The sequence below is a fragment of the Canis lupus genome, chromosome 6, assembly GCF_003254725.2.
Source record: "Canis lupus dingo isolate Sandy chromosome 6, ASM325472v2, whole genome shotgun sequence".
Taxonomy (NCBI): Eukaryota; Metazoa; Chordata; class Mammalia; order Carnivora; family Canidae; genus Canis; species Canis lupus.
Genome location: NC_064248.1, coordinates 12,308,986 through 12,335,459, shown reverse-complemented (window position 1 = coordinate 12,335,459; position 26,474 = coordinate 12,308,986). Strand labels below are relative to the sequence as shown.

General features: G+C 53.3%; 1 protein-coding gene and 1 long non-coding RNA gene across 8 annotated transcripts in view; one reads left to right on the top strand and one right to left on the bottom strand.

Moving 5' to 3' along the window:
- Positions 1-26,474, bottom strand: part of FBXL18 (F-box and leucine rich repeat protein 18) — a 66,350-nt gene that overhangs the window by 18,832 nt on the left and 21,044 nt on the right. For 3 of the 7 annotated variants that reach the window (XM_049111171.1, XM_049111167.1, XM_049111168.1), the window contains 3 exons: positions 22,296-22,514; positions 18,463-18,550; positions 2,249-7,057 (listed from right to left, as the gene is read on the bottom strand). In XM_049111171.1, coding sequence (XP_048967128.1) covers positions 6,956-7,057; positions 18,463-18,550; positions 22,296-22,514 — 409 coding nt within the window. In that variant the 3' untranslated portion in view covers positions 2,249-6,955. Of the gene's footprint in view, positions 1-2,248; positions 7,058-18,462; positions 18,627-22,295; positions 22,515-26,474 lie in introns of those variants that run through there. The other 4 variants (XM_025426294.3, XM_049111169.1, XM_049111170.1 and 1 more) reach the window with 4 other exon arrangements.
- LOC112646356 (uncharacterized) lies at positions 18,179-19,677 on the top strand. Its single transcript, XR_003127593.3, has 2 exons — positions 18,179-18,353; positions 19,434-19,677. It is a non-coding gene; the product is annotated as an uncharacterized LOC112646356 (long non-coding RNA).

Here is a 26,474-nt window from a genome sequence, read left to right as displayed (position 1 = left end):
CCACATGCTCTCCAAAGGAAGACCTCCTTCTACATGACACCCCCAGTGGGGGGTGGGGCAAGCAGGCCTGTGTCCCCTTCCCTTGAACACAGCTGACCAGTGACTATCTCAATCAACAAAGTGTGTGGAGGGACGCCTGGGTGGCTCAGTGGTTGAGCATCTGCCTTCAGGTCAGGTTGTGATCCCGGGGTCTTGGGATCGAGTCCCACAGTGGGGTCTCTGCAGGGAGCTTGCTTCTCCCTCTGCCTGTGTCTCTGCTCTCTGTGTGTCTCTCTCATGAATAAATAAAATCTTTTTTAAAAAAACAAAAAGTGTGTGGAGGTGACACTATGGGATGTCCAAGCCAAGGGCACACCCTCCAGGTTTTCTTGGGGCCCAGTCACCATGCTGTGAGAAAACCCAATTAGCCCAGGTGGACAGACCACATGGAGAGGCCACACGTTGGTGTCCTGGCCACAAGCCCAGCTGAGGTCCTCATCAAGAGCCAGCACCGGGATCCCTGGGTGGCGCAGCGGTTTGGCGCCTGCCTTTGGCCCAGGGCGCAATCCTGGAGACCTGGGATCGAATCCCACGTCGGGCTCCCGATGCATGGAGCCTGCTTCTCCCTCTGCCTGTGTCTCTGCCTCTCTCTCTGTCTCTCTGTGTGACTATCATAAAATAAATAAAAATTTAAAAAAATATAAAAATAAAAATAAAATAAAAACAAAGCTGCCTGTTATTTAAAAAAAAAAAAAAAAAAAAAAAAAAGAGCCAGCACCAACCACTGTCGCCTAAGTTAAGATGCTTCCAGAAGATTCCAGCCCTCAGAAGAGCCCCTAGACACCAGGAAGCTGAGGCTGTGCCCTGCCCAAACACCTGCTCCGTGGAAGCCATGAGCATCTCCCAATTGCTCGTCTACACTCTGACTCAGTGTGGCTTGTCATACAGCAGCAGTGGCCTATACCTCATGGTTTCCCAGCCCTGGCTCCCCAACCCCGCACCAACACTTACCTGTCACCCTAACGACCGGGTCACATGTGTGTCTGAAGCAAACCCGCTGGGACTTCTTGCTCCTAGGTTCCCACAGTCTAGTCTGGCTTGGGCAGCACCAGATCAGTCGTGTCCCTCCTGGGTAGGTCACAGCCGACCCCTCGAGCTCTGTCTCCTCCGTTTCTCAGTGGCTCTGGGCAGAAGTGGAGCATTGTGGGGATTGCTGCAGCAGGTGCATGCCAAGCCTGGCGACTAGCTGGGACAGTTGGGAGGGATGGAGGCCCCTGCCCCCAAAACGCCATTTTGCCTCAGGGGGCTCTCTTCTGGAGGACCAGGTGGGGAGTGAGGAGGAGAGCCAAGCCCTCTTCGGCCCACCTCACAGCCCTATCCTCATTCCTCTGTCCCGCAGCATCCTGGGTACCCTGGCCCCTCCCAAATCCAGGCTCCCCATTCCTGCCCTGGTCTTTCTGGCTCAGCTGCCACCTTCCACCCTCTCAACACTGCTACCAGAACCCCTTCCCAGAGCCCAGGTCTGGTGAAGGACGTTTCTGCCTAAAACAGATGCTGCAAATAAGCTGGGTTCCAGAAGGACAAATCCTGTGTTATTCTACTCCTTTGAGGTCTGCGGAGTCGTCAGACTCAAAAGAGACAGTGGATGATGGTGGTGCCTGGGGGTGGGAAGGGGGTGGGGGTTAGTGCATATCAGGACAGAGTCTCAGTGTGGGGGATGGAACATTCTGGAGCCAGGATGGGGGTAGTGGCTGCACAGGAGCACAAATGTGCTCGATGCCCCTGGACACTTAGAAATGGTGAAGATAGTAAAAGCTGTTATATATATTTTACCACCATTCAAAAAAATTATATATACATATGTAAAATAAAATGGACACAGCCCCACGGTCCTCAGATTCCACCTCTGTCAGTGGGCCACCAGGCAGCATGAGGGCCCGAGCTGTCACTGGGGAACAGAGCACAGCTCTGGCCCGGCCGTGCCCCCGTGTACCCCCCAACCAGACCACCAGCTCTTCCCGCAGCCCAGCAACCCACAGCTCCCTCCCCAGCCTGCGAAGGCTGATCCAAGCAGCTGCCTCCTGGGGGCCCCAGGCAGGTGCAGACCCCCCTTGGGGTCTCATGTCTCCAAGCAGTAAACCCCAAAGTCAGAATAGCCGAGGGTGATGAGCACCCCCTCTCCCTGCCTTGTCCCACCCCCAGGGCTGAGAAAGGTCGCAGGGGAAAGGTCAGGGGGTGTCCCCAGGGGAAAGACTGCATGATCGTCTGGTTTTCTAAATCAAGTCCACTTTATTTGAAACTTTCCACATGCCACAAGTTTACATGAAAATACCCATTCAAAATGTCATTTGAACACAAAATTCAGGAGTCGGCATCGCTAGTCGGAAAAGGAGATCTGTGTGGAAAGGCAGGTGACACATATTTATTTGGTCACTTAGCACCTGGTCACCACATACCGTGAGCCCCCCCACCGACTCACGCCCCACCCCCTTTAAAAACATGCTGAGCTCAACTGCTTCCGGTCAGTCACACGGACAGGCAGTGGTGGCAGCGGGGCCGGTCCTAGGGCGGGACACCCCACCTGCAGCACGGTCACGTGGCCGCCTCTCTCACCCCCTTGCCCCCCAGCCCACTCTCCCACTCCGGTGAGCACAGCAGAGCCTCCGGCCCACACCATTAGGATGTCACGGAAAACCAGCCCCTCTCAGGTTTAGCCGAGCAGTAGCTTCGGCCACAGACTGAGCCTCCCAGGTGGTGGCCATGGCTCCCTGACCTCACACCACACCCCTCCATTCCCTGGCCGGCTGGCCCGGAGCAGAGCGCAAGGGGTGCCTGAACCCCGAGACATGAATGCAACGCCCACCCACCCCATGGTTTCTGAAAGAGCTCTAGAAAGTAATTTAGACATTCAGGCGACACCATCCAGCCTGTGTCGGCGACCTCAGAGACCCCCGTTGAGAATCTCGCACCCCCACTGTGAATGAGGCCGGTGGGCACTGTGAGAGCACCAGAGCCCCTGCTGCACAATCCTGTCCCCTCCTGTCAAAGAGGCAGAGGAGGCTCAGGGTCAAGGCCACAGGCAGTGTGGGCACCCATGTCCCCTTCCACGCCTCCAGCACCTCAGGTTTTCTGGCTGAAACCACTGAAATCTGCCACCACAGGCCACACCACATTATCCTCATCCACTAATTTCTCATTTCTTATTATTTTTCCTTACAAGGCCTCAGCACTTCTCAAACCCCCGAGGAGCAGATCATAAAGGCTGGTGGGAGCAGGAGACTGCCCACTGCACCCCCAGTGTCCCTAGGAGGACGTCGTGACGGTGGATCCACGGGAGGGTTCCCTTCCTGCAAGGTAGGGGGAGGCCATGGGATCAGTGCCTTCTTGACACAGATTCAGGGAAGGCAGCTGGCACAATCAGGATGGCACTGTGTTGGTTTCAGACCCATGAGGGCCACTAGACATCCGGGTCCTGCAGCTCCTGCGGTCCTGCACCCCTGGCCCAGCCTTCCTGGCCAGACCTCCACCAAACTTCATCCTCTCGGCCAAGAGGCCTATAGCCGTGGGTCTCGGTGCAGGGGCGGTTAAGGGGGCATTGTCCTCAACACCCAGCCTCACAGAGCTGTCCGAGGTGTGTGTGGGGTGTCATCCCAGGGCCCGAGCAGCCTGGTGGATACAGGGGCCCAGATCCATGAATTCTTGGGTCCTCAAGGACAGCTGACAGGCAGGGATAAGACCCACCCCCTGGAGCATATGACAGAGTCAAGTGTCCCTAGTCCAGCCTCCTTGGGCTGGGAAGTAAAAATACTTGCACATGAGAATGAAATGCCACTGGCAGGGAAGGGAGGCTGCAGGCCTCTGCTCTCCTCAGGTTCCAGGTGCCTCCCATCGGGAGCACCTTCAGACCCTCTGGCCAGGTTGTGGGATGGTATGGCATCCAAGTCAGAGCCCCAGGATCAGGCAGGTGAGGAGGAGGAGGAAGAGGAGGAGGGGGCAAGCAGAGAGGGAGGAGCAACCCACAGGGTGCTAGGGGTAGGTGGGCACAGGTGGGAGGAGTGGCCTTGGGAGGGCAGGGGCTTTTAACAAACGGATAAATGCCCTGATCTCTTCTCCAACCCACCACCACCTCCCCCAGTCTTTCTTCCCTCTCTCTCTCTCTCTCTCTCTCACACACACATGCACGCACACACACATGCGCAAGCACACACTTGATCACATGCAGAAATGCACACGCGTGCACACCATGCACATGTACCCAGCAGGCCACACTCATGTGTGTGCACGCAGATGTACATGCACGCATACACACGCACAGCCACCAGTGCTGACCAGGCCCCGCCCAGCAGGCAGCATATGGTCCACACTTAACAGCCAGTTCTGCCAATTGGGGACCATTAGGGTGGGTTCTTTTCCCAGCATAAAATGCTGCAGAATATAAATTGCAATTAACACCACTGCCAAAACAGCACTTAGCAAGAATAAGCACATTATTAACATCTGGTGAGTCCTGTCTCGGGTGTAGAAGCTGTGGAAGTTCCTGCTCTAGCAGAAGGATGTTACGGAGACACTAAAACTACAAGGTCTACTGTTTGGGGGCGGCTTTCCACAGCAACTCACGCTCCCCAGCCTCAGGTGAACAGCCCCTCCCGGCCCTATTTGTTGGCACAAGTGATGCTGCTGGTTAAAACTGCTTGCTCTTGAGAACAGACCATCCGGGAGAGTACGTGAACACACAACTGCAGCCTTCAGACAACCTCCTAGTGGAAAGCTCACTCTCCAGCTTGAGCCCCCGGAGCCGCCCTGGAGAAGAGAAGGGCACCCAGAACCACCCCAGTCCCTGGGCCACCTCCCCCTGTCCCCGGGGTGACACTGCCCTGCCAGTCAGGCTGTGACCAGCCACACCCTTATTTCGAGGATAAGGAGTGGTCAGTCCCCTACCACCCTTCCTAACCACCCTTGCCGGGAGGTCTCTGGACACCACCTGAAAGAAATACCCCAAAACTGGGGAGGGGAGGTGCACCCACCAACTCTCAGACCCTCGTCTACAGCCATGAGGCCCTCCAGGAACCTCAGCCCTATCTCCCCACGCCCCAGGGCAGCCTGTCCCTTGGCCTGTAAGGCCAGGCATGGCTCAGACCACATCGGGACATTGAAGGTGAAGGCTGGAGGAATTTGTGTGCGGGTGGCCTGCAGAGAGGCTGCAAAGAACTGCCAGCCACAGCCCGGGCAGGCGAGGAGGGAAGTGACCCCTGTGTTCTTAGACAGGGGCAGGGAGGAGAGAGCAGAGCCCACCAGACAGATGGTTCCTCCTAGGGCCTGACCCTGGGGGGACTGATGCCTGCAGTGGCTGTCTGGCCTCCTAGATCCCCTCCACCCCATGGGACTGGGGGTTACTGAATTGTGTGCCCCCCAAAAAACCCAGGGAAGGAAAGGCAAATGAAAAGCCCAGGGGCCACAACCTGGTCTTTTAGTAGGGAAGCTACAGGGCACACTACACAGAATGGGGAGGGGTGGCCACAGACACAAAGTGGGAAGATGGCCAGGCCAGGGGCCCCACAGCCGATGGTGGCCAAGATGGACAGCAGCGTGAGCAGGACCTGGTGGACTCTGCACCCCCAACCTAAAGGGGGAGGGAGGCCGGGAGTCCTGGGGAGGCAGCCTCTCCAGGACTGACGTGCCCCTGGCTGGAAGCTGCCCAACAGTGTCCAGCATCATCTACAAGTCTCCAGGAGCATCACCTGAGAGGGTGAAGGCTGGACTCGCAGCGGAGGGAACCTGATCACAGCCCCTCGGAGGCCATCAGCCAAGGGGCTAATGGGCTCTGGGGAAGAGTTTTGCAGTCGAGAAGGCAGTGGGCTCAGCACAGGAAGGGAGGCCCTGGACACTGGGAGGTCACTCCCCATTTTTGGAATAGCTGCACTGAATTTTTTAAAGTGCTGAATAAAGCTATATGAAACGGGACAGTCTGATCACTACTCTGTCTTTAAATGTCCTTTCTAAGTTTTAATATTTCAAGTTTCTTGAATGAAGCCAGTTTTGTATTTCCCCAGAAACACAGATCTTCACGGAGTATAGGTTCTAAAGCTGAGTGCCATGCTGGCTGTAGGGCAGGCCCTACACCTCGGCCCTCATCTTGCAATCCAAGCTCTAGGGGGGGGTCCGGTCCCTGCCCAGCCAGGGGCCCTGAACTGGTCTGACACCATCTGGCTGGAAACATACTGGAGACATAATTGGGTTAAAACATGTCTTGCTGGGAAGGACAACCCTAAATCTGGAGCTCCTCACTGCATCGTGCTCCCAGCTGGCCTGGGAGGGGGGCACTGGGCACACAGTCACCAGCCGTGCCATCATGTCCCAGTGTGAGTGCGTCCATCCATACACACACCATCACCCCCAGCCCTGGGTCCGAGACCACTCCTCCACAGAGCCTGAAAGCAGGAGGGCACGGACACATGAGCAGAGATACCCTGGAGAGTTGATGAGTGGCAGCACCAGGGCCCTGTGGTGCCTTGAGTACCTGGTCAGGGCCCCTTGGGAGTCAGTGCTCCATGACGGATGTGAGTCTCAGTTCGGGAACACCCACAGCAGGCCCCACAGGTCACCCAGACAACCAGCTCTTCCTTCTCATCTTCCTCATAGATGAGCTCCACATTTCACTGAGTGCCAAGAGACTGAGAGGACACATCAGGAGGCTCTGAGGGACAATGGGGACACAGAATGTCCTGGGCAGAGGGGAAGTCCTTCCTCTTGTGACCTGACGGGCCCTGGTGTCCGGCAGGGGCAGGCGGTGAGTGGCAGTAGTGAGGCCGCCCACCAGTCAGGGCAGTCCCGCTTCCAAGCCCAGGAGACGAACAGAGGTGAAAGTGGCAGGCGGGAGGCTTGGCTGCTGGAAACAGCTTCGCCCAGTGCTAGCTGTCCCCGTCACCACCACAGGTTCGGTGGCTCCTCAGCCACTCTGCTTTTAAATAAGGTGATCTCATCCAGGTGCACCATGGGGACGTCCCGGATGACATTGGTCAGGCCCTCGTGGAGCAGAGGGAAGATGACAACGTTCAGCGCGGGCCGCTCGGCCTGGAAACTGAACCAAAGGCAAGCGGTTAGCGGGACCTGGAGGTGTGGAGGGCGGGGCCACCTGTAGCCGGGCAAGGCCACACCAGCCCTCCCACCAGCAGAACTCCAGCAGAACTCCAGCAGAGCAGCAGAGGCCCCGGGAGAGGCGGGAGGGGGTGGTGCAGAGGGAGCCGCACCTGCTGGGGGTGGTGCCGCTTCTTGAGGACCCAAGGAGAGAGGAGGAGAGCAGCCTGTCAGAACAGGCCACCGCATTCCTGCACAGCCACTGCAGGCCCCACAGCCAGAACAACACCCATAAGGGGTGGAAGGAAGGGACAGGCAGCCAAACCTGCATGGCCACAGGCCACCCTCAAGGGGCACCAACTCCCAAGTCAGGTGAGGCAGTAGCTCTCCCAGAGCCTGCTGCTGGGGGGCACACACCTTCCTCTGAACTCAGTGACAAATGGCTGCCAGCTTACCTCCCCACCTTGTCTTCCCCCGGCACAGCACAGAAGCGAACAACTGCCACAGAGATCTTGTCTCGGGTCACCCTCCCCACGACCCAAGGTAGTCAGTGGCAGAGTGGGGCCCCCTCCCTCCCTGGTCAGAGCAAGGTCCCCATTTGTGGCAGCCCACCCCATGCAGTGGCCAAGACACATAACAGAAGTGGCGGCTGCAGGTCCAGGACAAGGGAGATATGCTGGTGAGACAGAAGACCCCAGGGTAAGTCTGGTCATGGGAGAAACTTCTGTCCCACAGTCTCAAAGCGCAAGAGCTGGGAAGGTGCCCACAGGATAGGGAACCTGGGCATTTGCCAAAACTAATCAAGTCCTCTCCAGCCCCGTGCCCACTGGAAGGGACAAGGAAGCCACAGCCCATCCCGTGACCCCCAGCAGATGCAGTGATGGATTTAGGACACACGTAAAGTAAATGCCAGAAAGGTACTCACAAAGCTAGATGTTTTGGCAATAGAGACGCCCAGGAAATACCTCCCAGTTCTGAGCTCAGTGTTCTGTTCACGGGCAGCAGCAACGTCTGTGACCATGAACCTCACAGGCAAGTCCTTGCCTGCAAACCTGCTGTGTGATTTACTTGAAACAAAATATCCTCGGATGTGGGATGTGCATGCAAAGACTCCTCTGCCTGCCTGCCTTCCCTTCCTAAGGCCAGCACCACCCCAGGCTCTTTACAAGCTGCTGTCAAGATGCTAAAGGGGGGATTAATTTCTCACCCAAAGCCAGGAAAGCTGTGCTGCCCAGCTTGCACAGGCCCGGGCAATTCCAGCTGTCCAGGTGGCCAGGCCCAACAGCACTTAGAAGCCGCGTATAGAAGGTCCCCAGGGCAACGAGTGGAGGTGTTACCACCACAATTCAACACCATTTCCTGCTTTCTCTCAGTTCACACCAGGATTCACTTGGACTTGGACAGAGCTCCAGAGAGCACATCCACAGTCACTTTCTTTGCAAAGCTCCTCCCTGGGCCTCAAGGAGCCCGTGTGCACTCTCAGCTCCAGCCTCCTGGCCCCCACTGACCCAGATGGCCAGCAACATCTCCAGAGACATCACACAGCTAGTGGGCCTTGCCCAGAGTGGAAATGAGAAGTGGTAAAAATGGAAGATGGCAATCATTCCTGTCCAAGTACAGGGCAGGGGCTCCCTTTGGGAGGGAAGGGGCCCCAAGGGTGGAGGTGAGTTCTTAATGATGGTGATAGTGGTGGGGTGTCCTGCAATCCACTCCCTGCATCCTGCCTCCTAACTTATGTATACGTTACAATGTTCTTTTGCATGATTCAAATATAGTTTGAATTTTTTAAGATTTTATTTATTTATTCATGAGAGACACACACAGAGAGAGGCAGAGACACAGGCAGAGGGAGAAGCAGGCTCCATGCAGGGAGCCCGATGCAGGACTCAATCCCAGGACCCCAGGATCATGCCTTGGGCCAAAGGCAGGCGCTACACCGCTGAGCAACCCAGGGATCTCCTAGTTTGAGATTTAAGTAAACAGCCCCAATGAGGGATGCCTGGATGGCTCAGCAGTTAAGCGTCTGCCTTTGGCTCAGGGAGTGATCCTGGAGTCCTAGGATCGAGTCCTGCATCGGGCTCCCTGAATAGAGCCTGCTTCTCTCTCTGCCTATGTCTTTGTCTCTCTTTGTCTCTGTGTTTCTCATGAATATTTAAATAAAATAAAGGGATCCCTGGGTGGCGCAGCGGTTTGGCGCCTGCCTTTGGCCCGGGGCGCGATCCTGGAGACCCGGGATCGAATCCCACGTTGGGCTCCTGGTGCATGGAGCCTGCTTCTCCCTCTGCCTATGTCTCTGCCTCTCTCTCTCTCTCTCTCTCTCTCTGTGACTATCATAAATAAATTTTTTTTAAAAATTTAAAAAAATATATTAAAAAAAAAAAAAAAAAAAAAGGGATCCCTGGGTGGCGCAGCGGTTTGGCGCCTGCCTTTGGCCCAGGGCGCGATCCTGGAGACCCGGGATCGAATCCCACGTCGGGCTCCCGGTGCATGGAGCCTGCTTCTCCTTCTGCCTATGTCTCTGCCTCTCTCTCTCTCTCTCTCTCTCTGTGTGACTATCATAAATAAATAAAAATTAAGGGATCCCTGGGTGGCGCAGCGGTTTGGCGCCTGCCTTTGGCCCAGGGCGTGAACCTGGAGACCCGGGATCGAATCCCACGTCGGGCTCCCGGTGCATGGAGCCTGCTTCTCCCTCTGCCTGTGTCTCTGCCTCTCTCTCTCTCTCTCTCTCTCTCTGTGACTATCATAAATAAATAAATAAAAAATTAAAAAATAAAAAAAAAATAAAATAAAATAAAAAAAAAAAAAAACAAGGGCAGCCCCAGTGTCTCTCTCTCTCTCTCTCTCTCTCTCTCTCTCTCTCTCTCTCTCTCTGTGACTATCATAAATAAATTTTTTTTAAAAATTTAAAAAAATATATTAAAAAAAAAAAAAAAAAAAAAAAACAAGGGCAGCCCCAGTGGCTCAGCAGTTTAGCGCCGCCTTCAGCCTAGGGTGTGGTCCTGGAGACCCAGGATCGAGTCCTACATCGGACTCCTGGCATGGAGCCTGCTTCTCCCTCTGCCTCTGCCTCTCTGTGTGTGTGTGTGTCTTTCATGATTAAATAAATAAAATCTTTAAAAAAAAAAAAAAAAACAGCACCAATGAAATAAAACTTACAGCTACCCATATTTACAAGCTATTGTAGGCTAGTGACTGATGGCAAGATAAGTCTCCCCTCAGGACTTCTCCCCCGATCAGGGGCAATGGCATTCCTAACGTCAAGACTCAAGGCTGTGGCTTCTGGCCATGAGTTGAGAGGACAAGAGTCTGGCATAGGAGGTCAATGGGGTCACCCCCCGGCACCAGCTTGAGGCATCCTGAGGAGGTCTCCTGTGCTCCTTAGGCCCACCTGGGCAGCAGGTTGGCATGGGACCTGCCTTGTGCAGCTGTCCTGGAACCGCCAGCCAGGATCCTCAACAAGGAGCAGAGGAGACCCACGCACAAGGGCCTGCTCACTCGGTCTAAAACCTGGCACCTGTGAGCTCAGCTGCCTAGCTCCCACAGGTGACAGGAGAGGCAGGGAGGAGACATCATGAGAAGGGGGTCAACAGAGGTTCCCCTATATGGGGCAGAAGGCTTGTCCTTCCTGGAGGGCCTGAAGATAGCACTGAAGAAAAGTTAAACTATACTTACACTTTGCCGTTGGTAATGGTGGGAAAGGAAGTACGGCAGAGAAAAATCTCTACCTGAGCTGCTGTGAACACACCACGGGCATTGGAAAGGGTGCCTTCAGCTATCCAAAAATCTCAGGATACAAAAGACCTTCTCTGAACACTCCGGGAAGCAGAAAAGAGGTTTTGTTTGTTTCTAAACCATTGTTTTGTTTAAAGAGGAAAAAGGACAGAGAATACGTGCAGGAGGGCAGAGACAGGCCCCTCTCCCGGGGACAGAGAGCCAACCCCGCCTTAGCTGGGCCAGCCACCTGCCCTGTCCACCTCCTCATCCATGTCCTGCTGTCACACGTTATCCTGTTGTACTGTACACATTTGTTCCAGATGTGACTTAGGTGCACACAACTTGCATCAGGTTTGTTGTACTTCCTTCTGGTCCTTGCCATCTTAATGTTAAACAAAGACACAGCATGGCCACAGTGCAGTCAGGACATGTCCACTCTGGCCTGACAGACAGGATACCCAGCACTCCCGAGCCTCGGGCTGGCTTCCCTGGACCTCCTGCTTCACCTGCAATGGCAGCACACCCACCCAGGCATCATCCCAGGCGGGCACATATGGAAGCTTCCCCCATACTATTATATTGATAAGCATCGTTTAATACAGCATAATTATTTCTGCATTTTGAACTGTATCCTCAAAATAAATCCTAGAAATAGGGTTACTGGGTCAAAACATTTTTATACCTCAAAAGACAAGCCTTCAACAAACTCAGACACCACTTAAGGGCTACAGTGAGAAGCCAATTGACCCATCCTAACTGGGTCAAGAGAATGGGGTCCCAGAGTGATCGAAATGGAGAATGGCTGGGGAAAGACTCCCTAATCTCCTAGGGCAACTTAATCTTGTAAATCCACTCTGCGCCTGCCTGTGCCCCTTTCAAAGAAGCAGAGAGAACTGGCCTGGGCTCCATGCTCATCTCTGACATAGGCAGATGACAGTGGGGGCTCAGGAAAATTACGTCCTGCACAGTCACTGTGCTGGAACCAGTCTGGGCCTGACTCCTGAGTGAGGGTGGGGACCCTGGGACCTCAAGGTGTCAAGGAACTGGAAAGCCTCTTGGAGGGGCAGACTGGGAAACAGCCTGGAGGCGGAACTGGTTCAATCAGCCACCAAACACCTGCCGGGTGTGCTTCTCTGCCAGAGAAACTAGAAACAATACTGAAGCTGATGGCCTCTTCGCCCCAAGATAAAGGTTTTACAGAAAAGCCAAAGCAGTAAGATAAGTTAGAAAAGCCACCCACACATGCCTTAACGGTCTTCAAGAAGCACAAAGGCAGACAGTTGGCCAAGAATCAGCCCAGACCCCGCTTCTACCCGCCGAGCCTCCCCTCACAGCCGTGGAGGGCCCTAGGAAAGACTACTTAGTGGGAAAGGGCTCCCTCCTGCTCAACAGCAGATGCATCCACACCATGGGGTTCTAGCCACTCGGGTGGCCTGGACAATCTGGACCACAAGAGATTTCATCACTGATCATCTTCCACACTGATCCGTAGCCGTGGGCGACAGTCAGGCTCCTGACGTTTTCCCCCCACCCACTGGCTAGGGACTGCAGTGGGTCCCACGGCACCTGGCCTAAGGCCTGTTCACTCCCAATTCAGCCTGGGGGCTTCCCTCACAAATAGAGCCAGAACCCGCCAGCCTCCAAGCTCTGAGGCCAGGCTGAGGGTCATCAGTCCCCCTCCACTGCCCCGCCACCCCAAACCTGCAGAAGCCAAGCCCAGTCAGCCTGGTCCTTTCCCGGATCACGTGCATCTCAGCATTCCAGGTAGGAATGACAAAATGCTCCCAGAAACCCACCGCGAAAACAGGGCAAGCCGATGCAATTCACGATGGAGCTCAACTGCCCCTTTACCAGCAATTAAGGCCATAAAGCAGTGCTAATTCTGTATTTTAAAATCCACTTTCTGTTCTAAAGCTCCCAGGGTTCCCCAGACTTCAACAATTAATTGCTCCATCTGTAAACTTTACTCGTTTCTAAACACGTTTACAGAACACAAACACAGACAGAGTTGGATGCATTTTCGGGGCACAAAGCGGCTCATCGGAGCAGGAGGCCCGGGGGCCGAGCCCAGGCGCTGGCCAGGAAGGAGTAGGGCGTCGGGGGCAGGCACAGGGAGCCCTGCACTGCGGCTCGGGCAGCTCGGGCGGCTCACGACTTGCAGCAAACTGCCTGCCGACCTCACGGGCCCACATTCCTCACCAGCACGAGACTCTGCTGAGAAATGCACTCCGGCACGCCTGGGGGAAGGAATTTCCACAGGGCCTCAGAGGCAGAGACCTGACCCCAACTAGTGGAATGTCCGACCCCGTCGGACCCGGGTCGCGCCTGCTCCTGCCCATGGACAGGACAGGTTCCCGACATTCCTGGAAAAGGAGGCTACGCTGCTCTGACCCGACACTCCCTCAGGGTGACAAACGACGGAGGTCAGGGACAAGTAAACACACGTGGCCTGGAAAGACCAGGAATGACGTGGCCCCCGAGGGCGCTGGCACTGGGAATGCCCCTGCCTTCTGGGGAGCACACAACCAAGCTTCAGAACCGGCATGTCCTCACTTCAGACAACTTTAGCAGCAAACAGGGGACTTGGCAGGGCACAAGCATCTTCTGCCCACCACCTTGCCTCCCTGAGTGTCCCTGCCTTTCAGACAGGGCCCTGCGGGTTAGCCTGGGAGCAGCAGAGAGCCATTCCCTCGCAGGGTGACCACAGCAATGCCAAACCTACAGAGCAGTAGTAGGCCCTGCCACCACCTGAGTCACATGCATCAGGGCGGGCACAGAGTTGCTGGGGATGCTGTCCCCAGAAGGTGACTGAGGCACAGGAGGCAGGTGCCATGGCTGCTACTTTAGACAGCACAGTCCACTCAGATAGGAAAGTGACAGACTTAAAGGTCACAAAGCCAGTGAGTCAAAAGGCCACAGTGTGAGCCCAGCTCATGGGATCCGAGGCAGTAAGGTAAGGCGGACCTCAGCAGGATGCCACAAGGACCAAAGCAAGCTGTTGCCACTCTGTGTAGGACACCACGAAAAGTGGAGTGTGGGTACTGCCCTAGCCCAACCCCCAGGGGCCACGAGACCTTGCAGGCGGCTTCCAGACAGAACAGAAAATCAGAAGAGCTGACAGCTCCTGGGAAGGGCCCGCCCCGCCTGATGCCAGGCCAGGGAAAGTAGGCAGCAGAGGTGTGGCTTGGTGCACAGCACAGACAGGAAGAATCAAAGGGCAGTCCCACAGAGGCCAAGCGGCCTAGCTCCTGCCCTAATGCTGTCCATCCTGCAGTCTGACCGAGGCCTAGATGAGGGCAGCCCTGGCTCACTCAGTCAGGACAGGATGACTCCACATTTCTAGAGAGAAAGCAAATGGGTCAGACAGAGGCTGGCTCTGGGTCGGGCGTCTGAGGCCAGGAGGGATGTGGGGACAAACACCTGACCCAATGAACTTAAGGTGTTTTCACAGTGGGTGTGGAGCAGGAGGGCAGCAGGAAGAAAGCTTCATTTTGCTCCCCAGAGGGGCCCCAAGAGCTTTCAAACCCACAGGTGTCACTGCCCCATGGCACCGTCCCAGCTCTAGACAACAGGAACACCAGAGGGACCCAAAGTGGGGGCACATGCAGGAGAAGCAACCCCCCCCCCAAAATCTAGCAAAGGTGATGCCAGGGGTCAGAGAAGGGCCCAAATGTTTAACCTCTCAAACTTGAAAGAGCAAGAACAGAAAACAAGAGAGCACGAGCACCTTTCAGGATACCGTGCCTGGTAGACACACGTTGCCACCACCATTAGGACCTTCTCCAGAGCCATCACCAACTCCCTTCCCCACTGAGGAAACCTACCTAAGACCAGCCACTTCCTGAGAGGCAGGGCTGGGCTGTAAATCCCACAAGGGGCACCAAAACACCTTGGGAACACAGCCACTTGTAGGTCAGACACATGAACCAGGAGGAAGGTGCTGGGCCTGAAGAAAGACACCACTCCCCTGGGGACAGGACTGCAGATGTCATAGTGGCCCTGTGGCTGAGTCACCGCTGAGTCATGGAGCAACCAGACTTCAACACTCACACTCACACACTCCGGGCAGAGGAGTGGCACAAAAGCCTAGGGCCGGGGACTCCTCTTGCTCCATAATTTCTAAGCCAGAGGCAGGAAAGGAGATAAGAAAAAAGAAAGGCCTCCGAAAAGTAAGGACAGATTCCAGCCTTTCCCTTTTCCCTCTCCGAGGTGGGAGACAGGCCCTCGGGAGAGAAACCAGGGCACTACACTGGACACGCAGGCTGCTTTGAGCCACGGCGCCATCTGCTGGACCCTTGCAGAAAAGCAACCGGGGCCCTGCTCAGGCAGCAAGGCCGGGCTGGAAGGCCAGCAGAGCCACCCTGCGCCGCTCCCCAGCCAAGAGAGACCTCTACAGGCCGTGCTGGATGGCCCAGACTCCCAGCCGGGGCCATGCTCCAGACAACCGCAGGCAGCAGAGGCCACTAGGGGGGTATCCACAGATGGGGCACCAGTGCCTCTCCCATCACTAGGCTGCATCTCAGCCCTGCCCCCAGCAGCATGGCTGGAGAAGGGCTTCCAGTAGACCTGGATCAGAATGCAGCCTGGACAAGCACAGAAGATTCTTCAGCCCTATGAGCCTACCTCAGGACTTGGGGGCTCAGGGTGAGATGGCCACAGGGTTCTGGAGAGTCCCACGCAGCACCTAGCACAGCCCTCTAGAGGGGGGGTGCTCTTCTTCCTTCTGGACAGAAACTCCAATTCTGCCCCTGCTGGGGTCCAGCCTGCACTACTCAGCTGCAGCACCTCCCAGAGCCTCCGTTTCCCCATCTATATATTAGGTCTGACGGCATGTATCTCCCAAGAGTTCTGGGAGGCTTGAACAACAGAGGAATAACTCAGAGTGCTGGCACAAAAGGAGTACTTGCGAACAGGGTGACAGCACAGCCTCCAGCATCTAAGATGGGGATCCAGAACAGAGGCTCAAAGGAGGTTTGCTGGAGGAGCATACAAGGGCAGCCACATGCACAGGATTCTCAGCACTGTGGGCTGGAGGATGCCCTTAATGCCCCTGAGCCAGCACCAGGCACCCAATGGGCCACACCATGGCCAGAGCCTGTGCCAGATGCCAGGACACAGGGACACAGGGACTGGTGCAGCTTCTGCCCAAGAAATCCACTGAACCAAGGCCAGCTCCAGGTCTGGTCTCAGGTGCCACACTCCAGGCGGCAGCCATGACCACTGCCCATGGGGGCTGCCAGTGACCCCAACCCTGCACCAGTTTTGTGCTCATAGTGCAAAGATGCACCAGGAAAGAAGAGCTATCACATGCCAGTCCTCAAGCCTCATTACCTGACAGGGCTGCAAAGAACATGATCGTGTGTGCTACGCTCACTAAGAAAGAGGCAGATGGGTATAGTCCGAGAGGTCAGGGGAGGGAGCTCACAGCCTAGTAGGGGCTGCACCTGAGCAGGCCACTAAGATGAGCTGTGAGGATGCAAACAGGCTACTGGCATAAAAGGTATACAGACAGGGACGTTGTAAACAGAACCAAAAGTGAAAAAGAGAAGCTTAGAGCAGGGACTGGCATCTCAGTGCCAAGTCTGATCAGCTGGCCTGGAGCACTGTGTTGAGAAGGATTTTGAGGATCAGAATTAGCTTCATCAGCTAGTGATGCCTACATGGGGAAGGAAACGTCCAGACCCTCTCTTGTCAAAAGCACAATCTCTGAACTGTGTGGTCACTTCAGACATTCTCCGTTGCTGAGAAGGTTCTTACGTACACGGTGGGAAAACCCGCGACACCCAAAGCTGGTTGCTGTCTCTGCAGGCCTAGGAAGTGAGGAACCACTGGCTCTCAGCACCAGGAGGGAGCCAATAGGCCAGTCCAAGCCCCTCTGGGCAGAACACGTCCAGCAGGGAAGGTGTCAGCTTCTCAAAGCTGGAGCCCCCGGGAACGTGGTGACCTACTTCAAAGTCAGTGAGGGTGATAAGGGTACCGACAACTCTTCCCAGTGGCTCATAGGTCCTTAAAAAGGGGGCGGGGGGGAGAATCTTAGCATCAATCCACAGAAACAGAAAATGGAATAGAGGCCCCCAGGGGCTGGGGGACGGGGGAAGGGGGAGTCAATGTTTCACGGGGACAGTTTCAGTCTGGGAAGATGCAAGAATCTGGAGCTCAACAGTGCTGATGGCCACACAATAACATGAATGTGCTCAAAGCCACTAACACTGCACTGACCTCGGAAATACTGTGCACCCCTTTCCAGACGACTGTACTACCAAGTACCTCAGTGCAGCAAGTGTCACAATATTGCAAGCCACATGATCACAATACATGCTTGGCTTCCCAGCATGTAAAAGTTATCTTTATACCGTAGCCTGGTGAGTGTGCAATGGCATTATGTCTAAAAAACGATGTACATGCCTTAATTTTTTTTTTATTTTATTTATGATAGTCATACAGAGAGAGAGAGAGAGAGAGAGAGGCAGAGACAGAGGCAGAGGGAGAAGCAGGCTCCATGCACAGGGAGCCCGACGTGGGATTCGATCCCAGGTCTCCAGGATCGCGCCCTGGGCCAAAGGCAGGCACCAAACCGCTGCGCCACCCAGGGATCCCTGTACATGCCTTAATTAAAAAATACTTTATTGCAAGGCACCTGGTGGATCAGTTGTTTAAGTGTCTGCCTTTAGCTCAGGTCATGATCCCGGAATCCCTGGATCAAGCTCCAGGTCAGGCTCCCAGGGAGCCTGTTTCTCCCTCTGCCCATCCTCCTGCTCATGCTCTCTCTTGCAAATAAATAAAATCTTTAAAAAAAAATACTTTATTGCTAAAAAATGCTAACCACTAAGTGAGTTTCCACAGAGTCCTAACTACTGATCATGGGTCACCAGAAGAAACATAACAATAAAAAAGTTTGAAATGTTGCAAGAACTGCCAAAATGTGACACAGAGACACATAGCAAAGCCATTGGAAAAAGGACACTAAACTTGATGCAAGGTTGTCACAAACCTTCAATTTGTAAAAAAACAAAACACAGCATCTAAGAATAAAGTACAACAGAGTCAGGTATGCCTCTATACTTTAAAATGGTCAAAACTGGGCAGCCCGGATGGCTCAGCAGTTTAGTGCCACCTTCGGCCCAGAGCATGATCCTGGAGACCCAGGATCGAGTCCCGCATCGGGCTCCCTGCATGGAGCCTGCTTCTCCCTTTCCCTCTGCCCCTCCCCCTTCTTGTGTTCAAGTGCTCTGTCAGATAAATAGTTTAAAAAAAAAAATTCCTCTCTTATTAAAAAAAAAAAAAAGGAAAAGGAAAAGGAAAAGGAAAAGGAAAAGAAAAGAAAAGGAAAAGAAAAGAAAAAGAAAAAGAAAAAGAAAAAGAAAAGAAAAAGAAAAGAAAAAGAAAAAGAAAAGAAAAGAAAAAGAAAAGAAAAAGAAAAAGAAAGAAACATCTTTGCATCTCAAAGAGCTTCAGCCCAGGGGAGGAAGGTAGAGAACGCCAATCTAGAAGATCTCTTCTCACGCAGGCTGCAGAGAAGGCCCACTGCCCATCAACCTGCATGATGGTTCCCGCCTGATAAGCTGCCTTAGGTCAAGCTAAGACAGGTGAGTAATCTGATATTGATCATTTAAGCCTTCAAAACCACCCCTTGCCTGGCTTCCCCAGTGTGAGCTGGAAGCTCAGGAATCCCAAGAGTCTGCATTTGATACTCACCACTGTCACACAGTCTCGAGGAGTGGGAGGATCCGTGGGGTGCTGCAGAGGTGCACACAGGCCACACAGTCCACACAAGCCGTGGCATCTGGAGTGTTTCACCAATGGGGAGCCTATGAACACCACCTCCCACAAACCTCAGGCTGACCCAAGCTCACCATTTCCTGTTGGAGGGGACAATAAGTGCTTACCTGGCCAAAGGTATATTTGGCCACTTGTTTAGTTAACACAACCCCCCAAGTGCGATCTGGGTTTGCAGAAGTCTATGAGCCTTTAGCAGATAAGTGAAGCACTCAGGTTGACACGTGGCAGTCCCTGAGGCAGTTCCTCAGAGCCATCACTCAAAGCCCATTTGGCTGTATTTTGCACACAAACCAACCAGCTTTGATATCTGAGTTCTTAAAACAGGGTAAAGGACACGTGGCAGGTTTAAAGGAAGTTTTGGGTTTACAGGGGCAGTGGAGGAGGTATTAAACTCATGATAGCAATCTGAAGCAATGGTGAACACAACAGGCAGGAAAAACCAGGAGGAAAAGAAATAGCTCCAGGATAGCTGATATGGTGTGCCCACTGACTAGGAGCATCAGCCCAGACTCTCACCACTGAGCACACCAATGAGCATACAGCGAAGGCACACTGGTCCCGAGCTTTCCTCTTCCCCTCCCCAAAGAAAACCAACAGAAAAGTAAGGGATCTGCAGAGCCAATCACAGACAAGGATATGGCCTGGTGATAAACTCACCAGACAATGCTCGGTGGGAACAAACAAGACCCAAGTGTGGGCCACAGGAGGGCCATCCTCACCCAGGAGACCAGGAAAATGTGAAAGTCCAACAATATCAAGGATTGGGACAAGGACGTGGGGCAGGAACTCTCACACCCTACTAGGGGAAGCGGGTCTTGGGAGAATTGCTTTGGAGAGCATTTTGGCATCTTCTTGAATACACACTGAATGAATGCGTTCACTTCTAGGAATCTGTGTATCTGCACATGGGGAAACCTATATGAGGATGTTCATGAGGATAGAGGAAACATGGGAAACAACCCGAATGCCCATCAGCACAACAGAAATACAAAATGTAACAAATCCATCTGAAGGACTGGCACACACAGCCCTCAGCAGGAATGAAGTGGCCCCAGTGAATAGCAACAACAAATCTCAAACCCACGTCAGATGAAAAGCACAGGTCGAAGAGAAAAAAAAAAAAAAAGCACAGGCCACAGAGCCATGCACAGTATTAGACATCTGTGGACATGACAAATGCCCAGAAACAAAGCCCCCTGGGGATGTACTTCGGGGGATGCCTGGGGATGTATTTCGGGGATTTGAAAAGCAAACTCATACTAGAGGATTCAGCAAGTCAGAGCAGCTTCCCTTTAATCAATACATCATAATCTTTAATTTCTTCTTTTTTTTTTTTAGGCTTCTTTAAATAACTTCTAAGGGAATGCAGAAAAAGCCAGACCTGAGGTTGCATGTTGATGGTGGGCGCCAGGGGTTGGGCAGGGGCTGGGCAGGGGCTGGGTGGTCAGTGCTAATGCAGCAGAACCTCCATTTGGGAAAACGAAGCCTGTGGGTAGAGGGCAGGGGGCTGCACAACAGTGGGCATGTGCTCACTGCCTGTACTGCACACTTAGAACCAGTTAAAATGGGAATTGTGTTATGTGTATTTTACCACCATGGAAAAAGAATGCAAGGCTGTAAAAAGAATGAGTAAGACCTGTAGGAACGAAATTCCTACGTATTATCATGCAAAAAAAGCAAAAGCACATATAAGAAAGAAGGGGATAGGAGAAAATACTGTTTATTTGTGCAAAAAATATGGAAAGAATAACCAAGAAGTGATGAGACCAGTTGTCTGAGGGGGGGTGGTCTCGAGGTAGAGGCAGGGAGGAGTGGATGGCACTTCTCCAAGCACACCGTTTGATAGAGCTCTGACCCTGAGAGCCACTGTGAGGCTTCACGTACCAAAACACCAGACAAATAAAATCTACCAGGATGTAGTGCAACTGCAAAATGTGTTATAATGCAGGAATAAAGGAAGCCTGACTGCATTACAAATGAGCAACATGACCACAATGAAGGGGATGGGAAGCAAAAAGCAATTCTGAGTAACTCTGGAAGACAGGGTACCACAAGGATCAGACAAGAGTGTGAACACATATTATCCTCCAGGCAGTGAGCTGGCGATTCTAAAACTGACTTAGGTGTGCACACTAGGATGGAATGAACCAGCAAACACACTGTGGATGGCAAGAGCCAACAGGGAGGGATGTCATAAAGAAGGAGAGGGGGTCTGCAGGAAACCTGGGATATGAGCTGGGGATGAGAGGGCATCAGTATGAACTCGTTTGTAACATAGATGCCAATGGGTGATATCGAAACACAGGTGTGTGTGTGGGGGGGGGGGTGCCCGTGTATTCACACACATGAATTTCCTACTCTGTCCATGAGGTGGCCTGGAGGCAAGGACACCCCAGCAGCAGTGAGCACACCCAGCATCCAACCTTGGTTTCTAATTCCACCCTCCAATAAAAGGAGCCAGGTTCCATGAAGAAATAGTTTATTCCAGGGCTGGGCCTGGAATGTCTGCTAGTGACAGAAAGTAAGAAGTGCTCAAAAAAGGAAGGGGTATGTTGCAAGAGCATAGGACCCAGTCTGAAAGAACACCCCCCATGGCCAAAACTGACCAATCTGTGTAACCACATGAATAATGTGAGCATGATGAAAACCCCTGAATAAGTAAATATCCATGAGTCTGTACTCTTATAAAGAAATACTAAAGAAAAAAAAAGAAATACTAAATAAGCAAATGTGGAGAAGGGACAGATTCTTTTTCACAGCGCAGTTCCCATTAATAAATCTAGGAAGAATGAAGGAAACTGAAAATTGTCATTAGCCAAACATCAAATTAATAATCGTCACTGGCAAGATCCATCCATGGACCCCTAAAATCAGTAGGCAAAACTCTCACAGAAAACAAGATTGCAGACTCTCAAGATGCTTGTTAATTAGAAAGGGAGTAATGGGGGCACCTGGGTGGCTCTGTCAGTCGGGCATCCAACTCTTGGTTTCATGATCTTACAGTCATGGGATGGAGCCCTACGTTAGGTTCTGTGCTCAGTGGGGAGTTGGCTTCAGATTCTCTTCCTCCCCCTCCCGCTCACTCTTTCCCTCTGTGTCTAATAAAGAAATAAAATCTTACCCCCAAAAAAGGAGGGGAATAATGTGACCTTACATCTGAGAAGCCTGCAGACACCAGTAAGAAGACATGACAACACCATGTGTGCCCGGCACAGCACACTAAGGACATGGAGTCACCTCTGTGGATTTCTGGCCCAAACTCATGGACATTCTACCAAATACCTAGCCAGTGCTCTTCAAAAGTGTCAAGGTCATGAAAAAGCAGGAAAAACAGGACTGTCACAGACCCAAGAAGGCTACAGGGAGGTGACAACTAACATGATGAGGTGTTCTGCATCAAATCCTGGGGACAGAAAAGGTCCAGGGAGGGCACTGAGGACAGACGAGTGTCTGCAGGCTGACTGCAGTGCGCACTGTTACCCCTCACCCAGAGAACAGCACCGTGGGGACATGGGGCGTTCTTCTTCAGAGCTTCAACTACATAGACATTAAACGTGTCGCAGAGGGAGTGCCCAGGAGGCAAGGCACTGAGGTGAAAGTGACAGGAAACTAGACTTTGTTCTCAGGCCACCTCTGCAGGCATTTTTTTTAAGTCCATGATATTAGCTGCTGGGCTTTGCAGGAAGCCTGAGGGAGAAGCAGCCACTAGGTTGCCAGCCACCACCCTCACCGCACCCCCAGCTACTCACCTTCGGAGCAGGGACTGCTGCAGGCTCTTGCAGGTGGCCAGGGACTCCCCGGTGAACATGTGGCACACAACAACGTGCAGGCAGCGGGCCATGAAAGCCAGCACAGCCTCAGGCTGGAGCGTGCCACTGCGGGAGACCAGGCAGAGGCGCTGCAGCGCAGAGCACTGGCTGAGCGCCTGGAAGAACTGGGCGTTGGCGCTGAAATAGGGCTGTTCCAGCCTGCGGGGGGAGAGGAAAGTGAGACCCGTGTTGCGGCCAGGCACAGGGGCCTCCTGGGCTAGGGCACCCCCAGGCACATCCTTGGGAGCTGGAGAGGGCCTCCACCAGTTGTCCCCACGCTGGTCTACACCATAGTACCCTGGAGCACTGGGAGAGCACTCAGACGCTGGGGTCTTCCCAGAAGATCCTGAGTTGGGGCAGGGTGTGTGTGGGGGGAACCTGGTAGGCCAGCTCCTGTACAGACCCCAGCCACGTCACTGCTCAGAGCCTAGAGACTACCACGTCTGCTGCAGAGCCCACTCAGTACTCCAACCACCTCAAATGAGAACCTGCTGGGCGGGGGGCAGAGAGACATATTTAGATACAGTCCCTGCCACCCACCACTGCTCGTCTGTGATAAATGAAGAAACGCCAAGGGACAAGGAGGGAATCTGAAGGTTGGGGCAGGAGAGGTGCCCAAGCCAGGTAGGAAGGGTGAGGTGGTACCGGGCAGATCCACAGTCCTCTGGCGGGAAGCGGAGAGTAAGAAGAGCTAGGACTTCAGCTGCAGACAAGAGACTGGCGAGATCCACCCAGGTCAGATCGGCTTTAGAAAGACAGGAAGAGATGGCAAAAGCCATACTGGCCACTGGGCAGGAAGGTGTGGAGTCTGCATTGACACTCCAGCCAGGGACAAGCAGGGCCCAGAAAAGCAGAGTGGAGGACAACATTCCAAACCCTTCCAGAACTTTCTGTGCACCCAGAAGAGCCCAGAGGACAGAGCAGTTTGGAGGGCAGAGCGATGTCGTAGGACACAGCTGGAGGTGCTGAGGAAAACTGATGGGGCAGTCAAGCACTGGGAACATGGCTGTGGAACCAGCAGATACCTGGATTTGTGGCAGGACCCTGGGCCACAGGAGCCCTCCAGAATGAGAGCCAGTGGAAGAACAGAGGGCTAGGGGAAGCCAAGAGGATTCTAGAAGCTGCCAGGAGAAGGGCCAAGAACCAGGAGAATGAAGAGGGGAGCTGGTGGGAGCTGTGTCTCCCCACCCCAACAGATACATGACAGTCCTAACCCCTGGCACCCATAAATATACTTTACTTGGAAACAGTCTACAGATGCAATCACATTAGAACAAGGTCATGCTCAACAAGGGTAGCTCTAATCCGGCGGCCGGTTCCTTACACGAAGGCCAGAGGCACAGCAGTGCAGGAGCATACAGGGAGAGCACCATGTGACGACATGTCAGAGATCAGAGTGACATGTCCACAAGCCAAGGAATGCCAAGCACTGCCAGAAACTACCAGAAGCCAGGGGACACACCTGGCACAGGCCCCCATCAGAGCCTCCAGAAAGAACCCTGCTAACACCTGGACCTAGAACTTCTGGTCTCTGGAACTGTGAGAGAAATCACTTGTGTTGTAGTGGCTGTGAGGGCAGCACCAGGATGCTAGCACAGAAGCCAAAGAGAGGTGGAGATGAAGACCCCAGCATGCGTGGAGGTTTTGTAGAGGTTTTTCTCTGGTAAGTTACCCAGAAACCCAAGACCATCCCCCAAAAAACACAAGGAAAGTTGTTCACAAAGATTATCCCTGGAAAACAGGGCTTAGGCGCCAGAAGCTTCCTTTTTCCATGGCCTTCCGAAGGATTTCTGTCCATCTCCGAGATATACAGGTATCACTTGATCCTTTTAAATAGCTTGCTCTATGGGGCAGTGAGTAAAAAAAACAAAAACAAAAAAAGCGTGCTCTGGCTGCCATGGGGTGGGGGGTGTCCCCAGTCAGCTGGCCAGAGCAGCTCCAAAGCCAGCAGCACAGATGGAAGAAGCCAGTGGAAATGCCTGCACAAGGAAAAGGCAGAGCAGGAGCCACAGCCAGATGATGGAGATCTGGGCCCATCTGTGGGAAACTGCAGCTCGGGGGGATGCCTGACAGAGGGCAGAGGCCCATGGGCAACCAAAGCCCGCTGCCTCCTGAAGGCTGGGGAAGGCAAAGGACAAGGTTTGTGAGGAAAGTACTTCCACTCCCCCACCAGGCTTCACCATCTCTGGGTCACTTTCCATCTGACAGACAAAAGGACATCGCACAAGGGTGGCCAGCAAGCAGCAGGCAAGGTTACTTCTCAGGGGTCTCCGTGGCCAATGTTGGACTTCAGGCAGGTGGCAGTGGAGACGCAGACCTCCTCTGAAGGCAGCCAGGCCCTGAGACCAGGGGCAGGCCCATGCCCGGCCAGGCCGCAGCCCCCACTGCAAGGAAGCTGCTGTGTGCTGCTATCTCCTCCCTCCTTCGGACCCTCTGAGCCTCCTGGAACCCAGGTGTTGTGTAGACACTCCTGTATAAACCTCATGTCAGACCTGGGATAGTGGGTTGCTCTGAGCCACTGCCCTACCAGCAGCAGACACAGATTCCCCCAGTGGGGCTGTGGCAGTGGGCAAAACCTCCATCCCCATGCAGGACCCACAGATACCCCCTCGAGGCTGGTTTCTCACTGTAACCTTGCAGCCAGCCTGCTGACCTTCTGGGAGACTGATGACAAGGTGATCTATAGTTGTGGGTGCTCATAAAAGGAAAAGTTTCCAGGATAAGAAATGCCCATACCAGGATCCCTGGGTGGCGCAGCGGTTTGGCGCCTGCCTTTGGCCCAGGGCGCGATCCTGGAGACCCAGGATCGAATCCGACATCAAGCTCCCGGTGCATGGAGCCTGCTTCTCCCTTGCCTATGTCTCTGCCTCTCTCTCTCTCTCCCTGTGTGACTATCATAAATAAATAAAAATTTAATAAAAAAAAAAAAAAGAAAGAAATGCCCATACCCACAAGGCAGTGGGTCTGTGCTGGGGACAGAGTGTGTCCCGTTCCAGCCAAGGAAAGACAGACCCAAATGCTCTGTTTGCAGGAACATCCTGAGAGGGGCTGATCCAACCAGGACTGGGTGTAGGGCAGTGGATGGCCCCCCAGTCCTCAAAGCCAACCAAGACCAAGATATGCCATGCACTAGGTCCTCATCATCCAAACATCTGGGGACACTAACAAATCACAAAACATGGGATCCCTGGGTGGCTCAGTGGTTTAGCGCCTGCCTTTGGCCCAGGGCGTGATGCTGGAGTCCTGGGATTGAATCCCACATCAGGTTCCCTGCATGGAGCCTGCTTCTCCCTCTGCCTGTGTCTCTGTCTCTGCCTCTGCCTCTCTCTCTCTCTCTCTCTCTCTCTCTCTCTCTCTCTATCATGAATAAATAAATAAAATCTTAAAAAAAACAAAAATCACAAGACAAAGGGAGAAAGGATTTTGAAATGAGGTCTTTGAGGGGCACCTGGGTGGCTCAGTCCATTGAGCATCTGCTCTTGATTTCAGCTCAAGTCATGATCTTAGGGTCGTGAGATCGAGCCCCACATTGGGCTCCATGCTCAGTGCACAGTCTATTCGAGATTCTCTCTCCTCCTCCCCCTCTTCATGCTCTAAAAATAAATAAATATTTAATAAATAAAATGGGGTCTTTGAAGAAAAAAAAAAAAAAACAACCAATGCCAGCTGTCTAATAGAGCAGCCACCGGACAAAATGTCCCTCAATGGAATGTTCTATCCTGAGCTGTCCAGTAGGGGAGTCATCACTCACTGAAATGTGACTAGTGAGACTAGTTTTTAATTTTATATTCTTTTTTTTTTTAAGATTTTATTTATTTATTCCTGAGACAGAGAGAGAGAGAGAGAGAGAGGCAGAGACACAGGCAGAGGGCGAAGCAGGCTCCATGCAGAAAGCCCGATGTGGGACTCAATCCCGGGTCTCCAGGATCACACCCTGGGCCAAAGGCAGTGCTAAACCACTGAGCCACCCAGGCTGCCCATATTCATTTTTTAAAGTACTCTCTATGGCCAACATGGGTCTCAAACGCACAACGCCAAGGTCAAGAGTCACATGCTCTACGGACAGAGCTAGCCAAGTGCCCCTTAATTTTATTTAAATTAGGGACACCCAGGTGGCTC